Source organism: Eretmochelys imbricata, chromosome 5 (genome assembly GCF_965152235.1).
Source record: "Eretmochelys imbricata isolate rEreImb1 chromosome 5, rEreImb1.hap1, whole genome shotgun sequence".
Lineage (NCBI taxonomy): Eukaryota > Metazoa > Chordata > Testudines > Cheloniidae > Eretmochelys > Eretmochelys imbricata.
The window spans coordinates 99,221,656-99,239,351 of record NC_135576.1 but is presented as its reverse complement, the minus strand read 5'-3'; the positions used below and the strand labels follow the sequence as shown (position 1 = coordinate 99,239,351).

Here is a 17,696-nt window from a genome sequence, read left to right as displayed (position 1 = left end):
CAACTTTCCTCTGGCAAGTTTAAAATCTTCTATAATGCAAGGAATTGCATCAAGTGTTTCAAAAATTTTCTAAGGAAGGACCCTAAGCCCTCTCTTTTTATTTGTTGTTTTTAAATCAATACAGATTCTCTGTCTTGATCTAGTCATCTCCTAAATGATGATATTCATAGTAATGCGGGAGGGTAGCACCAGAGAGGTACCCTCCTCCCCTACAGCTCCACACATTGTCCATGTTTATATACATACATACATACATACTTGTGCTTGAGTGGCTAGGGGCCTACTTTGGGACTTGATTAACTTTTAGACACCTCCTCGCCTCTCAACCCCCCATTCTCTTTCCCCTGTTGCATCCTGTCACCATAAGATGATGCAATACCACGTCATTGCATGACTTTGCAATGCATCACAGCAACCACAGTAATTGAATGAAATGCATATCACAGCTATTTAGGGCCCAGATTTGAAAAAAAAGAAAAGAAAAGGGGGGTCTTTGGAATCCATATTTAAGCACCTAAGTAATTTTCTGAGTTTTTCAGAAGCACTGAGCACCTGCAGCTCTCATTGACTGAGACATTTTGCAAATCCTCTGTACCTCCCAGTCCTGGTCTGTCAGTATGCTTAGCTGGTCAGACAACCCAGTGGTTAAAATGCCAGTGGTTGCCTGAAGTTCTGTCTACACTAGATTGCAGCTCAACCAGCGATAGCAGCAATGAGAAATTTTATAGGAAAGAAACTAGTATAAAAAGGGACTATTTACAGCAGAACTTTCCCATCTTTGAACAAAAATTTACTATAAATACCGGGAAAAGTTTCTTTTTATCACAGGCCAAGCATAAGATCCTGAAAGACTTCTGTTTTTGCTTGTTTGTTCTGTTCTAAGGGACAAATTTGTTGAAATTCTATGATATTTTGCTTAGCACATCATGTCCAAACAATGTGAAAAATTGAAATCAGGAAAGAATATACAGTATTCACAACAAAACAATTTCAATAATATCTTATGTGTTCAATAGGAAAAGGATAAGTATAAATCATAATCATGGAGGCATGGAGTTCAAGGCCAGAAGAGACCATCAGATCACCTAGTCTGACATCCAGCATGCCACAGGCCATCACTTCTTCCTGCATTGAACCCAATAACCTGGATTAAAGTATTTATAACCCTCAGGAGACTAAACCTATTATGTACCACAGGCAGAGACCAGGAGGGACCAAGATGCACCAATGCTGGAGGCTCCTGCAATTGGAGACAATTGTTTTCGTGAGACTGACCCAGAGGATTCTAGCAAGTGACCCATGCTCCAGGCTGCAGAGAAATGTGAAAAGCCCCAAGGTCCCTGCTAATCTGACTTGGAGGAAAATTCCTTCCTGACTCCAAAAATGACAATCAGTTTTGACCATGAGAATGTGGGCAAGACTCACCAACAGAGCATCAGAGAAAGAGAATTCTCTGTACCACCTTAAAGCACGAGCCCACCCCATCTGGTGTTCCAGCTCCAGCTGTGGCTATCTCTGGTGCTTCAGAGGAAGGCAGAAAAGGAACAAAAAACAAACAGAATAAATGACACATAAATGAACCTGTTCCCACTGAAGTGAATGGCAAAACTCTCATTGACCCATTGAGAAGTAGGAGCAAGCCTATAGACAAGTAATCTAGCTTGTTTGCATTTTATTATCGTTGGAAACTACTTTGCAACATATATTTATAATAAATGTAGAAACTTTTCACTTGGAAGTGATAGAAATCACATACTGATATAAATAAAAATTAAGGTAAAATTTCTGTTTTTATGCACCAAAAATGGAAAGTTTAATGGAGTACTTAACTTGGGGAAGGAAAAGAGGGTTCATGTTATGGTCTGGATGCCTTACTTTGTGTGCTTTGGTAGGATGAGAATCCTGGCCATCTGCCCTTTAAATGGCATAACTTATTCTGTAAAGTGTTTGCACACAAAGGTCAATTGTCATTTGACTGAGTGTTTTGATAGATCACCCCTAGAATGTTGGCCATGCTTAACTGGCCATTTTTCTTTCATTAGATATATGACAGTTTGCATTACTGTATTTGCCAAGAACATATTAACCTACAGTAGAATGGTATGTGATAGTGAGGCAGTACCTGTACCGCTTATGAATTTTGATTGATATTGTGAAGTTGTGTTATGAAAATTTGTTGTGTCTTGAGTGCTTATATGTGTGTTGGTCCACCATTGCTGACAGGCCCTGTAGCATGTATGCACCAGACCGGTACAATACAAAGGTGCTTAGGACTTAAAGACCCGATTCAGGTGCAAACATCTGGGACAGTGGATGAGCTGCATCCTTAGAAAACAGTTTTAGCTGGCTCCAGAAAGGAGGCAGGAAGGTAGGAGCAATGGAAAGTTACCAGGAGTAGAACAAAAGAGACCAGCTGACCACAAGGAGTTTTAAATAAAGAAGTACACAGGAATAGGGGGAGTGAGGCAGAAAGAGGAAGGATGGGGCAGGAGTGAGCAATGTCACAGAAGCATGAGGGAGAGACCAGCTAGTATGCACTAGCTTGCATTTGGTGGGAACTCTGCCTGCCTCGATCCATCTGGTTTCCCAAGGACTCACAAAGCCAGAGTGGACTAGAAAGTGAGGGTTATTTGTGGTGTCATCTGTTCATTCTTTTGTATGATTCATACTCTCCAGTGCATGACACAATTAAGTATAAAAGAACATAAAGCCATAGGCGCAGACTCTGTCAGTGCTCCAGGGCTGGAGCACCCATGGAAAAAAAAATTGTGGGTGTTCAGCAGCCACTGGCGGCCCCACAGATCAGATCCTCTCCCTTCCCCCTAGTGCCTCCCGCCTGCTGGTGGCCCTGCCGATCAGCATCTCCCCCTCCCTCCCAGGGCCTCCCGCCTACTGCTGTCAGCTGTTCAGTGGTGTGCAGAAGCCACTGGGGTGGAGGCAGAATGGGTGTGATAATAAGGGGTGGGGCCTTGGAAGGGGTGGAGTGGGGGCAGGACCTGGGACCGAGCAGGGGTCAAGCGCCCCTGGGGAAATGAGGAAGCTGGCACCTGTGCATAAAGGTGTTATACTCTGTACAGTCTGTTTATTGACTGCTTCACACGTACTTCATGCCCTGAGAGAGAGTTATTAAACTGTAAACCAGAACCTTCACTCCTTTGGGTAGAATTCTGGGAAAAGGGGGTGTTTTGAGTTACCAGGATATCTCAGGGATCATTCAGTTCTGTTCCTGGGGCCCAGAGCAGTGGGCTGAGAAGCAACCTTTCTAGGAAATGGGAACAGACTGCGAGTCAGTGCCCAGGAAATGTGCCAGAGAAGTCTAGAGAGGAATCAGTACTGGAGCCTGCTGAAGCATTTGGAGCTTGAAACACCCCAGGGATCCAGAGTAGCAAAGGCTTGGATTCCCATTACAGCAGTCCTGGTGGGCAGCTGGAACAGGGTACTTGGTAGGATCTTTGACAAGTATTTACACTCTTTTTGAAAGCTTTTTGTTGATTAAAGGGAGCAGAAAAGCTTTCTTAATTATAATTAAATATATTTGTATCATTTGCTATGTTTTCTACATTTATAAAGAAACAGGTTTAAACAAAAAAATTTGATACAGACCATAGCCTATGAAATACACTTAAAAAACCCATATAGGTGGTTAGTCAAAACATTTTTTAATGATACAGGATAGCAATATCCATCAAACAAGAAATATGACATATGTTAGTTTAACAGTATTCAAAGGAAGTAAACACTTCTTCAGTATTGTTCAAAACAAAGAAACAATGGGGGATGAATTCTCCATAGAGCAAAAAATAGACTTTCAAGAAGTCTTCATTATTTCATGTCTGTTTTGTAATTTTATACAGCAGGAGAGACGCTCAAATAGGATGTCTCTTTTTATGACTTGTAGTTTTATACTTATTGTTTTATACCTTCTCTCAAGCCCTTAGGCAATAACTGCCCATGCATATACCATCTAACCTTCTAGTTCTAATAAAGCTCAGTACTCTGATTCTGTGAGCAAACAAAACATTTTTTTTAATCCCCTTGTTTTGTTCAGCAGCTCTGGTCATCTAATTTTCAGCATCCTTGGCTTGCTGTAAAATTAATAGCTATTCCAAACAAAAATTGGTTCATTAATGTAGGATCTTGTGCTCAATATCCCTGTCAGATATAACCCTGGCCTGTTTCTACAGGAGTAAGCTTCCCTTTGGGATGTGGATAATGATATGGTGCCCTGGTTTATTAAACTAGATGTCCAAGTAAGCTAGAATGCAAATAAATATCCCAAATAGTGCTCCTTTACTAAGGGTATGTCTACACTACGGAATAAGGTCGAATTTATAGAAGTCGGTTTTTTAGAAATCGGTTTTATATATTCGAGTGTGTGTGTCCCCACAGAAAATGCTCTAAGTGCATTAACTTGGCGGAGTGCTTCCACAGTACTGAGGCTAGAGTCCACTTCCGGAGCGTTGCACTGTGGATAGCTATCCCACAGTTCCCGCAGTCTCCGCTGCCCATTGGAATTCTGGGTTGAGATCCCAATGCCTGATGGGGCTAAAACATTGTCGCGGGTGGTTCTGGGTACATATCGTCAGGCCCCCCTTCCCTCCCTCCCTCCGTGAAAGCAAGGGCAGACAATCGTTTCGCGCCTTTTTTCCTGAGTTACCTGTGCAGACGCCATACCACGGCAAGCATGGAGCCCGCTCAGGTAACCGTCACCGTATGTCTCCTGGGTGCTGGCAGACGCGGTACGGCATTGCTACACAGTAGCAGCAACCCATTGCCTTGTGGCAGCAGACGGTGCAATACGACTCGTAGCCATCCTCGTCGTGTCCGAGGTGCTCCTGGCCACGTCGGCCGGGAGCACCTGGGCAGACATGGGCGCAGGGACTAAATTTGGAGTGACTTGACCAGGTCATTCTCTTTAGTCCTGCAGTCAGTCCTATTGAACCTCTTATGGTGAGCAGGCAGGCGATACGGATTGCTAGCAGTCATACTGTACCATCTTCTGCCGGGCAGGCAAGAGATGAGGATGGCTAGCAGTCGTACTGTACCATCTTCTGCCGAGCAGCCATGAGATGTGGATGGCATGCAGTCCTTCTGCACCGTCTGCTGCCAGCCAAAGATGTAAAAGATAGATGGAGTGGATCAAAACAAGAAATAGACCAGATTTGTTTTGTACTCATTTGCTCCCCCCCTCCCCTGTCTAGGGGACTCATTCCTCTAGGTCACACTGCAGTCACTCACAGAGAAGGTGCAGCGAGGTAAATCTAGCCATGTATCAATCAGAGGCCAGGCTAACCTCCTTGTTCCAATAAGAACAATAACTTAGGTGCACCATTTCTTATTGGAACCCTCCGTGAAGTCCTGCCTGAAATACTCCTTGATGTAAAGCCACCCCCTTTGTTGATTTTAGCTCCCTGAAGCCAACCCTATAAGCCATGTCATCAGTCGCCCCTCCCTCCGTCAGAGCAACGGCAGACAATTGTTCCGCGCCTTTTTTCTGTGCGGACACCATACGAAGGCAAGCATGGAGGCCGCTCAGCTCACTTTGGCAATTAGGAGCACATTAAGCACCACACGCATTATCCAGCAGTATATGCAGCACCAGAACCTGGCAAAGCGATATCGGGCAAGGAGGCGACGTCAGCGCGGTCAGGTGAGTGATCAGGACATGGACACAGATTTCTCTGAAAGCATGGGCCCTGCCAATGCATGCATCATGGTGCTAATGGGGCAGGTTCATGCTGTGGAACGCCCATTCTGGGCTCGGGAAACAAGCACAGACTGGTGGGACCGCACAGTGTTGCAGGTCTGGGACGATTCCCAGTGGCTGCAAAACTTTTGCATGCATAAGTGCACTTTCATGGAACTTTGTGACTTGCTTTCCCCTACCCTGAGGCGCATGAATACCAAGATGAGAGCAGCCCTCACAGTTGAGAAGCGAGTGGCGATAGCCCTGTGGAAGCTTGCAACGCCAGACAGCTACCGGTCAGTTGGGAATCAATTTGGAGTGGACAAATCTACTGTTGGGGCTGCTGTGATGCAAGTAGCCCACGCAATCAAAGATCTGCTGATGTTAAGGGTAGTGACCCTGGGAAATGTGCAGGTCATAGTGGATGCCTTTGCTGCAATGGGGTTCCCTAACTGTGGTGGGGCCATAGACGGAACCCATATCCCTATCTTGGCACCAGAGCACCAAGCCGCCGAGTACATAAACCGCAAGGGGTACTTTTCAATAGTGCTGCAAGCTCTGGTGGATCACAAGGGACGTTTCACCAACATCAACGTGGGATGGCCGGGAAAGGTACATGACGCTCGCATCTTCAGGAACTCTGGTCTGTTTCAAAAGCTGCAGGAAGGGAATTTATTCCCAGAAAATAACTGTTGGGGATGTTGAAATTCCTATATGTATCCTTGGGGACCCAGCCTACCCCTTAATGCCATGGCTCATGAAGCCGTACACAGGCAGCCTGGACAGTAGTCAGGAGCTGTTCAACTACAGGCTGAGCAAGTGCAGAATGGTGGTAGAATGTGCATTTGGACGTTTAAAGGTGCGCTGGCACAGTTTACTGACTCGCTTAGACCTCAGCGAAACCAATATTCCCATTGTTATTACTGCTTGCTGTGTGCTCCACAATATCTGTGAGAGTAAGGGGGAGACGTTTATGGCGGGGTGGGAGGTTGAGGCAAATTGCCTGGCTGCTGGTTACGCGCAGCCAGACACCAGGGTGGTTAGAAGAGCACAGGAGGGCGCAGTACGCATCAGAGAAGCTTTGAAAACCAGTTTCATGACTGGCCAGGCTATGGTGTGAAAGTTCTGTTTGTTTCTCCTTGATGAAACCCCCCGCCCCTTGGTTCACTCTACTTCCCTGTAAGCTAACCACCCTCCCCTCCTCCCTTCGATCACCGCTTGCAGAGGCAATAAAGTCATTGTTGCTTCACATTCATGCATTCTTTATTCATTCATCACACAAATAGGGGGATGACTATCAAGGTAGCCCAGGAGGGGTGGTGGAGGAGGGAAGGAAAATGCCACACAGCACTTTAAAAGTTTACAACTTTAAAATTTATTGAATGCCAGCCTTCTTTTTTTTGGGCAATCCTCTGTGGCGGAGTGGCTGGTTGGCCAGTGGCCCCCCCCACCGCGTTCTTGGGTGTCTGGGTGTGGAGGCTATGGAACTTGGGGAGGAGGGCGGTTGGTTACACAGGGGCTGTAGTGGCAGTCTGTGCTCCAGCTGCCTTTGCTGCAGCTCAACCATACACTGGAGCGTACTGGTTTGGTCCTCCAGCAGCCTCAGCATTGAATCCTGCCTCCTCTCATCACGCTGCCACCACATTTGAGCTTTAGCCCGGTGTTCAGCCCGCCACTTACTCCCTTCAGCCCGCCACCTCTCCTCCTGGTCATTTTGTGCTTTCCTGCACTCTGACATTATTTGCCTCCACGCATTCGTCTGTGCTCTGTCAGTGTGGGAGGACAGCATGAGCTCGGAGAACATTTAATCTCGAGTGCGTTTTTTTTCTTTCTAAGCTTCACTAGCCTCTGGGAAGGAGAAGATCCTGTGATCATTGAAACACATGCAGCTGGTGGAGAAAAAAAAAGGGACAGCGGTATTTAAAAAGACACATTTTATAAAACAGTGGCTACACTCTTTCAGGGTAAACCTTGCTGTTAACATTACATACATAGCACATGTGCTTTCGTTACAAGGTCGCATTTTGCCTCCCCCCACCGCGTGGCTACCCCCTCAACCCTCCCCCCTCCCTGTGGCTAACAGCGGGGAACATTTCTGTTTAGCCACAGGCAAACAGCCCAGCAGGAATGGGCTCCTCTGAGTGTCCCTTGAAGAAAAGCACTCTATTTCAACCAGGTGACCATGAATTATATCTCACTCTCCTGAGGATAACACAGAGAGATAAAGAATGGATGTTATTTGAACGCCAGCAAACATACACTGCAATGCTTTGTTGTACAATGATTCCCGAGTACGTGTTACTGGCCTGGAGTGGTAAAGTGTCCTACCATGAAGGACGCAATAAGGCTGCCCTCCCCAGAAACCTTTTGCAAAGGCTTTGGGAGTACATCCAGGAGAGCCGCAAATGCCAGGGCAAAGTAATCCTTTCACATGCTTGCTTTTAAACCATGTATAGTATTTTAAAAGGTACACTCACCGGAGGTCCCTTCTCCGCCTGCTGGATCCAGGAGGCAGCCTTGGGTGGGTTCGGGGGGTACTGGCTCCAGGTCCAGTGTGAGAAACAGTTCCTGGCTGTCGGGAAAACCGGTTTCTCCGCTTGCTTGCTGTGAACTATCTACAACCTCATCATCATCATCATCTTTTTCATCCCCAAAACCTGCTTCCGTATTGCCTCCGTCTCCATTGAAGGAGTCAAACAACACGGCTGGGGTAGTGGTGGCTGAACCTCCTAAAATGGCATGCAGCTCATCATAGAAGCGGCATGTTTGGGGCTCTGACCCGGAGCGGCCATTCGCCTCTCTGGTTTTCTGGTAGGCTTGCCTGAGCTCCTTCAGTTTCATGCGGCACTGCTTCGGGTCCGTGTTATGGCCTCTGTCCTTCATGCCCTGGGAGATTTTGACAAAGGTTTTGGCATTTTGAAAACTGGAATGGAGTTCTGGTAGCGCGGATTCCTCTCCCCATACAGCGATCAGATCCCGTACCTCCCGTTCAGTCCATGCTGGAGCTCTTTTGCGATTCTGGGACTCCATCATGGTCACCTCTGCTGATGAGCTCTGCATGGTCACCTGCAGCTTGCCACGCTGGCCAAACAGGAAATGAGATTCAAAAGTTCGCGGTTCTTTTCCTGTCTACCTGGCCAGTGCATCTGAGTTGAGAGTGCTGTCCACAATGGAGCACTCTGGGATAGTGTCCACAGTACCCCAAATTCGAGCCAGCAAGGCCGATTTAAGCGCTAATCCACTTATCAGGGGTGGAGTAAGGAAATCGATTTTAAGAGCCCTTTAAGTCGAAATAAAGGGCTTCATCGTGTGGACGGGTGCAGGTTTACATCGATTTAATGCTGCTAAATTCGACCTAAAGTCCTAGTGTAGACCAGGGCTAAAGCAAATTCACAGAAGGAATTAATATTGCTCTTATTTTTTTTCTTTCTAACAATTGCCCTGATACATTATGCAGCAAATCCAAGAAATGAAAACATGGTTAGTGATATTACTCCTTTGAATGGATGATATTTATTTTAATAAAAAAAAGACAGTTAAAAAGAAGACCATGGTAATTATTTTTTGTAACACATTGTAAATTCTGAAACACGAAGGTCCTTTGAGTGCTGGTTCCTATAGGTCAGTGGTTCCCAGACTGGGGTTTGCGAACCCCTGGGGGTTTGCAGAAAGTTACAGGGGGTTCACCAGAAAAATTTCACTAATGGCGGCCAGAGGACCCTGGGCACTGGAGGCAGCAGGTGGGACCCAGTTGCAGGGCAGACAGCCCGAGCCCCAGGGAGAGTGGGGCAGGGCAGTTGGGGCTGGCAGCCTGAGCCCTGCCCCCATCAGTGGGGGAGTCAGCAGCCCAAACCCCAGCGCTCCACGTGGGGCTGGAAGCCTGAGCCCCAGGGAGAGCGGGGCCAGGCAGCCCGAGCCCTGCCCCCATCAGCACGGGAGCTGGCTGCCTGAACCCCAGCGCTCCACATGGGGCTGGCAGCCTGAGTCCCAAGGAGAGCGGGGCCGGGCAGTTGGGGCTGGCAGCCCGAGCCCCGGCAGTCAGCAGGACCTGCAGCCCAAGCTCAGTGGAGCTCAGTTGACCAGGGCGGTCAATGGGGTCCAGCAGCAGGAGCCTCTCAGAGTGTGGAGGAAATTTAAACTTAAATCCCTGGAAATATTCATTTTTAGGAGGGGGTTCGTGAGATTTCACAATTTAGTGAAAGGGGTTCGTGGGCTGTTAAAGTTTGGGAACCACTGGTATAGCTATTCACTATGGCTACGCATATGCCCGAGACTGAAAGATTCTTCACTAGTAGTGTCCATTGGTCTTTTCCTGTGCCTTCATGTGCTCCAAACTGAGGCCATATGGGTGACATGAACCAACTGGCTTTCTAGTTCCTTTCTACTGCTCATGGGCCAAGAGCATCCACAGCTTTCCTAGCATTCCTGCCTTCTATTCAGGTTTATTTTTTTTTTGTAAATAGTTTTATTTTATTCTAGTTAGAGTAGTGTTGGGGGTAGGAGTTATCTTCCAGGCCACCCCCACTCTTCAGAGCACCTATTATGCCTCAAATCCTCAGCTTTATGTCCCACCTGGCCTGCCCCAGGTATTCCCAGTTAGTGATCCCTAAGCCTCCTTTTTGTGCTGCCTTGGGGAGTGTCTCATTTAATTCATGTGCAATCTTGAGAATTCTGGGTTAGGAAGCATTTGATGGAACTCTAAGGCCACAGCACAACCCTGGGGTTGCTGACACCCCATGTACATCAGCAGGATCTGCCATTATCACCCTTTTGGACATGGCATTTTGCAGTCATGGACAGTAAGAGTGCAGATTTAAAGACTCTACCAGGTGTGTATAGGAAGAAGGTAAAAGGAAACACTCTTAAGAAGCAGTTGAAATCTGCACTTAAACTCTCTAACATGTCTGCCTCCTCTACCCCTTCTAACTCAGACAAGACTCTATGCCCCAGTATGCATCTGCAGCTCCCAGCAAACATGGGCCAATACTGAGAGACAGGGATACCCACAGCTCAACCAGGGATGGGTCTGGTTCCATCATCAGAGAAGGAAAGGAGAGTGTGATTACCTTCTGCACTGGCGGTTCCACACTTCATGAGGAAGAGGGACTCAGTGGTACTAACAGCTACCTCCTGCACTGTCCAATTCACCTATACATGAGCCCCTTCTCACTCTTCTGCTGGACCTAGCTATGCTATTCTTGAGGAACTAGGGTCTACACCAACTCAGAGTCACTGCTAATCTCTGTTCCAGTGATCTCCAGAGAGGTACTTACACCATCAGTACACCACTCCCTGGTCCCTTCCACCAGCTGGGATGTTGACCTGTGAGCACCAAAAGTGTGCCACTCACCAATTCAATCTACCAATCATGGCTTAAGACATGAGGTACTGACAGCTCTGCCTGTATATGCCAAGGACTCTTATTCCTCCAGCAAGATTGAGGCCGATGCACAGACCACTCCAATGGCCAAGATGTGGCATGGGTGCCCTCTCAGTGCCACAAGACATACCAGCAGGCCTGGGACCAATGGTGCCCTCCACTATGGGGTTGTATACCCGTACAACCCTATATCTGGGCTTTATTGGCACTCGTGGGTCCCATACTTTGGGCCTCCTGACTCCAAGGGATCAGAGCAGGAATATGAACACAACTCTTCTTAGCGGGAAAAGCCTCAGCCCCCCCCCTTTCCACCCAGAAGCACTGTGAAGAGGAGGAACACCCCAACCAGCTGGAACTGCCTGATCCATCTGCAGCTCTGTCTTCCCTGGCTCCTGACAAAGCAGTGATGCTGGTCTCACATTCGCCACCTGATGATTTTAAACAACTTCAGGACCTCTTGAGGATGATTGTGAAGGCTTTACAGATCCCTCTGGAAGAAGTTCAGGACCCTACTCACAAGCTTCTGGGCATCCTTCAAACTATGGGCCCTGGTAAGGTAGCACTTCCCATCAATAGGGTCTTATTAGAATTCGCTCCAGCTGTTTGGCATACTGCAGTTAACTGTGCCCCAACCCCAAAAAAGACTGAGAAGAGATACTTTTGTCTCATCTAAAGAGGCAGTATGTTTTTCCCCCATCCTGTCCCAACTTTGCTAGTAGTTCAAGCCAGTACCAAGCACAACAGATTGAAGTAGCCTTGGTTACCCCATCCAATAGGGAGAAAACTGGACCTTCCTTGAGAGGAAGAGCTTCTCTTTTACTAGCCTACAGTTCCGGATGGCAAATTACCAGGCTCTGGATATTGAAATGACTCATTATAATAAGGTGTCTCCATTTGCTAGCAAGCTTCCCAGGAGCTCAATCTACAATTTCAGGCTGTTCTGGATGGTGGATAGCTTAGTTGTCCCTCCAAACATCTTTCAAAGCTACTGACCCTACTTCCCGCTCCATGGAGACTTCAGTAGTTATAAGGTGGGTTTCTTGGCTTCAGTCATTGAGGTTTCCTACTGAAGTCCAAACAATGGTAGAAAACCTCCTCTTCAAGGGTAACCTTATGTTCAGCAAAAAAAAAAAGACAAATCATTACACTCTCTCAAAGACTCCCAGGTTACCCTCTGCTCGTTGGGGATTTACATCCCAGCCCCTTGGAGGAAGTAATCTAAGCCACTGTCATAAACAGCGTCTCACTCCCCATCCCTTCTTCCATCAATAAGCTTATGAGCCACCCAGGAAACCAGAAGTTACACCATTGCAGGCAGACTGCACCCCATACCATTGCTTCCCCCCCTCACCAGCTATCCCATGCCAAGAAGTCATTTTGATGGGACCTTCAAGAGCTAAAAACCAGTCTTGGTGCATCCATACAATCCCTACCCCCTTCAGTGGCCACATGTTCCATTTCTTTCCAGTGTGGCAACATGTTACTTCAGACAGATGGGTCTTGGAGATTATCTCCACTGGTTACACAATCAAATTCCTTTCCATTCCTACACCAAATGCCCACTCCCTGTCCCTCTTCAGGGATCCCTCTCATGACAGGCTCCTCAGACAGGAGGTAAACGCCCATCTTCAGTTAGGAGCCATAGAACCCATGCCTCCTCAACACAGGGGGAAGGGTTTCCTATTTGAGATACTTCCTCATTCCAAAAAGGAGACCCATTCTAGATCCCAGACAGCTGAATGTCTTCATATTCTGTTTGAGATTCAGGATGACCACTCTGGATTCCATAATCTCTGTTGTATTAATTAAGGAGGAATATATGGGCTAAAGGTGTAAAAATAGTCCAGTCACTGTCCAATATGAAACAGTGTTAAGCAAGATTTGGGTTTTGGTATTCAGAGACCTCAGCCTGATTAATACCATGGCAAACACACCATTGAAAAGCTTTTAAAACTTTTATCAAACACAACAAGAAGGGAAAACAGTCTTTGAAAATATGAAGTATTACATAAGACTTTCATATTAACATCCCGTTTTCCTTTTCCCTGTTAGCTGGAGAGTATTTTTAGAAGGAAAACTCTCCCTTGTCTGACAGTCTGTTAGATTATATTAAAGATTGTAATAACTATCCTTTTGGGGAAAAATAAGAAGTTAGTTGAGATGGGCTGGAGTTGCTGTTGCTGCTGTTGTTAAAGTTCAATCCTTTTTCATCCCAGGTGGTGTTTTGGGATCCAGAAGTGGTAGTGGGTTCCTCTATCTGGCCTGGTCAGGACAGAACATCTCTCAAGATCATGATGTAGGACCCGGGGTCCTAGGAGATGATGGGGGTGGCAGCCATGATGGTGAAGATCATGCCAGTAGTCAATTTTTCTCCCTAAAGTCTGTTTCTTTAAGGACCCCGAAAGGGAGTGATGGATGGAATAGTCCATACCCTCATTAGGCCTAATTCATGGACAAAATAGTTTCCAACACACTGATTTTCATCACTGACTTCTGGTTCCCACTTTTATTGTGTACCAAGCATGATCTTCACACAGTCCTAGAGTTAGATCAGTAGGCATTTGTGTTTGGACTAATTCAGTCTGTCTTCCTTTCCCCATCAATGTTTGTTATAGGTTATTGTGAAATAAACTTTCATTTACTTTTTACAGTTGAGATCACAATTAGGGTAAATTTGTAGGCCCAATTATCACAACATCCCTTTCCTCAACAAAGGTGACTGGTTTGCAGTTCTCAGTTTGAAGGATGTCTCTTTTCATATAGACATTCACCCATCTCACTGGAATTTTCTGTGCTTTTTGGTGGGACTAGAACATTACAAGTACAGGGTTCTTTTTGGCCTCTCGACATCCCAAAGAGTTTTCACAAAGGAATTCGCGGTGGTAGCAACACACTTGCATCGCCAGGGCAGTCCAGTTTTTCCTCTAACCTCTATGACTAGCTGCTCACGGGACAGTATACTCAGTTTCCTGCAATTTGTAGGACTTCAAATGAACCTAGAAATGTCCGGTTTAATCACCATGCAGATTATAGAATTGATTGGAGCAACTCTGGACTTGACTTCACCCAAAGCTTACTTACCTAAAGACAGGGCCTTGCAATCAAGGACCTCCAAAATCACCTAACTCTGACTGAGTCCATAGAAAACAGCTCATTTCTGTCTGGTCCTTCTCATACACATGGCTGCCTGCAGATACAAAACACTCTTCACCAGGCTCCATCTTCATTGCCTTCAGGCATGGCTGTGTATGGTGTGGGTGCTGAATAGAGATACCTTAGTCAAGTTATGATCCCTCAGAGTGTTCTGTCTTCTCATCTGGTGGGGGAAAAAAAGAAATCTGTGTTCGTAGAGGTTACCTATGTGTCCCCTCCACCTACAAAGAATCTAAGCACAGACCGCCCCCTTCCCCCTAAGTTGGGGAGCACATCTGGACATCCAAAGGTTGCAAGGTTCTTGGACCCAACAGGAGTCCCAGTTACATATCAATCTTTGGGCAGTGCATGAGGCTTGAAAAAGGTTTCTGCTTTTCATATGTTCACATCATGTCAGACAACATAACAGCAGTATTCTAAATAAACAAGAGACAAGCTCTGGAATTAGTGCATCTGACACCAGATCACCCTTTCAGCAGTGCACCTTCCCAGAGTAATGAACACTATAACAGACAGCCTCAGCAGAGACCACTTGCACAGAGACTGTGAGTGGGTACTTCACAATTTGGTGGTGCAGAACGTCTTCTGTCAGTGGAGCTCCCTGTCATGGGACCTCTTTGCATCCCAGTAAGAAGAAATGTCCAGCCTATTGCTCCTGTGTTGCTCAAGGGCACAATTCCAGAGGGGATTCATTCACGGTTCAGTGGTCATAGTCACTAGTGTATGCATTCCCACTCATTCCCCTCTTACATCATGTCCTGAACAAGATCAAGCAGGACAAATTGACAGTGATCCTAGTGGTTTCTTGATGGCTCAGACAGTTTTGGTTCACCAGTATCTACCAGATGTCCATGTGTCGCTGAACCTTCCAACTCAGAACAAAGGCAAAACTGTCCATTCCAGCTTGATCTCCCTCCACCGCACAACTTAGCTTTTGGATGGGTGACAAGCATAGAAAAGTCTTGCTGCAAGGAAGTCCAATCCATCCTCAGACACTGCAGAAAGGCTTCCATGAGAAAATACTATGCTGTCAAGTGGAAGAGATTTTTCATCTGGTGCCAGCATTGCCACGTACATCCATTGGATTTTGGCATTTCTACTGTTGGAATATCTCCTTTCCCTGAAGTCTTTGGGTTTATCCATTAGCTCATTGTGTGTGCACCTGGGAGCAATCAACGCTTTCCATTCTCCAACAGATAATTGTGTGATGTATACCCACCCTTTGACCATGACATTTCTGAGGGGTCTTGTCAGAGCCTCCAGTATCAGTGCCAATTCCTAATTGGAACCTTAACCTCCTACTGTCGGCACTTGTGAATCCACCATTGGAGTCTTTGGCCTCCTGTTCCCTTCTCCATGTATTTATGAAATTAGTCTTCCTAACAGCAATCACTTCAGCTAGGAGAGTTGGGGAGCTTGTGGCTTTTATGGCAGACCCTCCCTACATGGTGTTCCATAACAAAGTGTCCCTAAGGTTACATGCCAAATTCATCGCAAAGGTTCCCTCCACATTCCACCTGAATTGGACTCTCCATCTAGCGGTATTCTACCTGAAACCTCTTGACACTAGAGAGGCTAGGAGACAACTCCCTGGCTATTTGTAGAGCTTTGGCTTTTTTACCATCAAAGGATGAAGCCCTTTTGAAAATCCCTGAGATTATTCTTCTCGTTTGCCAAGTGGATGAAAGGGGAGGAAATTTCATTTCAAAGGTTCCCAAATTGGATAGTAGAATACAGCCTGCAGTGTTGTTATATGATCATAGCTCCTCCTCAAGGTGTGAGGGCCCACTCAACTAGAGCACACACTACCTCTGTACCTCAACTAAAGCATATACTAGTCTCTGCAAGGCATACTTTTTGTAGAAATCTGTAGAGCAGTGACATGGAGCTCATTGCACATGTTTACCAGACAATACATATTGGTGCAGGCTTCTTCAGCATCCTTTGGTACGGCAGTCCTGCAATCTGTGGTTTACCCTGGGTCTTCACACCATCCTCCTCAAGGAGTACTGCTTGTGAGTAACCCACAGTGAATATCTACAGGTACCAGCATTAGAAGAAGAAAGGGAGGTTACTTACCTTTATGGTAACTGGAGTTCTTCAAGATGTGTGGTCTTTGTTGGTATTCCACGACCTGTCCTCCTCCTCCTCTGCTCAGTTATTTACTTGATTTACAGTAGAGTAGGAACTGCAGAGACAGTTTGTCTGTGCCACCACTTGTGCCCTTGGTTCGGAGCACAAGGAGGCACAGGGCACAGGTGAACCAACAGATGCTGCTAGTGAAGAATCTTCCAGGCTCAGGTGCATGGAGCACATTAGAACCCACAATGAATATCCATAGGGACCACACATCTCAAAGAATTCCAGTTATTTTAAGGTATGTTACCTTCCCTTTCTTAGAAAAAATTGTTCAAGAACAAATATTTTTTAATTTAATTACAAAAAAAAATAATCTCCAGAAGCCAGGAAATAAATCTGTCTTCCAAGTTCACCAATCTTGGCCACTAAACCATACGTATTCTGTGGTCCACAATTCAGTGCATCAGATATTGTGGCCAGACATTTAATTAGGAGATATAATTATATTCTGTGAAGTGGTTTAATTTCTTGCAAGTTAAATTTTGACCATAATATGAGCAAGATGTTATCAAGCAGCATGTTTTGGAACATTTGTGTTTGCTGAAAAATGAACTACTATAATCTCTCTTGTATCCACAGGTTGGAGCCCAACCAGATGGTTATTCTATAGTTCATAGAAAATGTCACTCTCAGTTTACTGACACAGCAGATTATAGAAGACATGGTATCAACACATGGCAAGATGAGAGTGGTATATATGCCAATGCTGATATAAAGCAAAAGGTCTTCCCAGTAACTAATCCTATACCCTCAAATGTGCATGAAGATAATTTCTAAGCAGTAATAATGGAATCTGAAATAGACACATTGTATGTCATGTATTAACTATTTTCCAAATATTCCAATAAATATTTTTGAAATGCTTGCTACAGTAGATGCATTGTTCTACAAGTGATCTCTTTATATTGGGTTGCACTATTCCTACATTGTATGAAGGTTTCCTATATATGGAGTATTTTTTATGATTAAGCATTTTATGGAGCTTTTACAGATTATATATACGCTGATCTTAGCTGAACACTGTTGCTCTGATGGGAGAGTTTATCATGGGAAGCAATGACTCTGAAAAAGCTTTGGGGGTTGTGGTGGATATGAGCTCCTGTCATGGGGCACATCACTTACTGGCTGGTGCCTTCTCCTGGTCCCTCTGGGGATTAGCTCAAGGCAGACACCCTCCCGGACCGCGGTTTGCATACCATCACTCTGTCTCTGCATCTGCCTGCAGCCCCTCTTGCTGCCTCAGGAACCACAGTGTCCTCTTCATGGCTCTGCCCTCTGGCCATGTCACCATCTATGTTTTCCCCCTATTGGGGGTTAGTATTGTAGTCCAATAATCAT

The 17,696-nt window shown here is 45.9% G+C and overlaps 1 protein-coding gene across 1 annotated transcript in view; it reads left to right on the top strand.

Annotated features, from left to right (window-relative positions):
• CFAP95 (cilia and flagella associated protein 95) overlaps nt 1-17,135 on the top strand; it is a 54,744-nt gene extending 37,609 nt beyond the window's left edge. The window contains exon 6 of the mRNA XM_077816410.1: nt 16,938-17,135. Coding sequence (XP_077672536.1) covers nt 16,938-17,135 — 198 coding nt within the window. The remainder of the gene's footprint in view (nt 1-16,937) is intronic.
• The last annotated feature ends 561 nt before the right edge of the window (nt 17,136-17,696 follow it).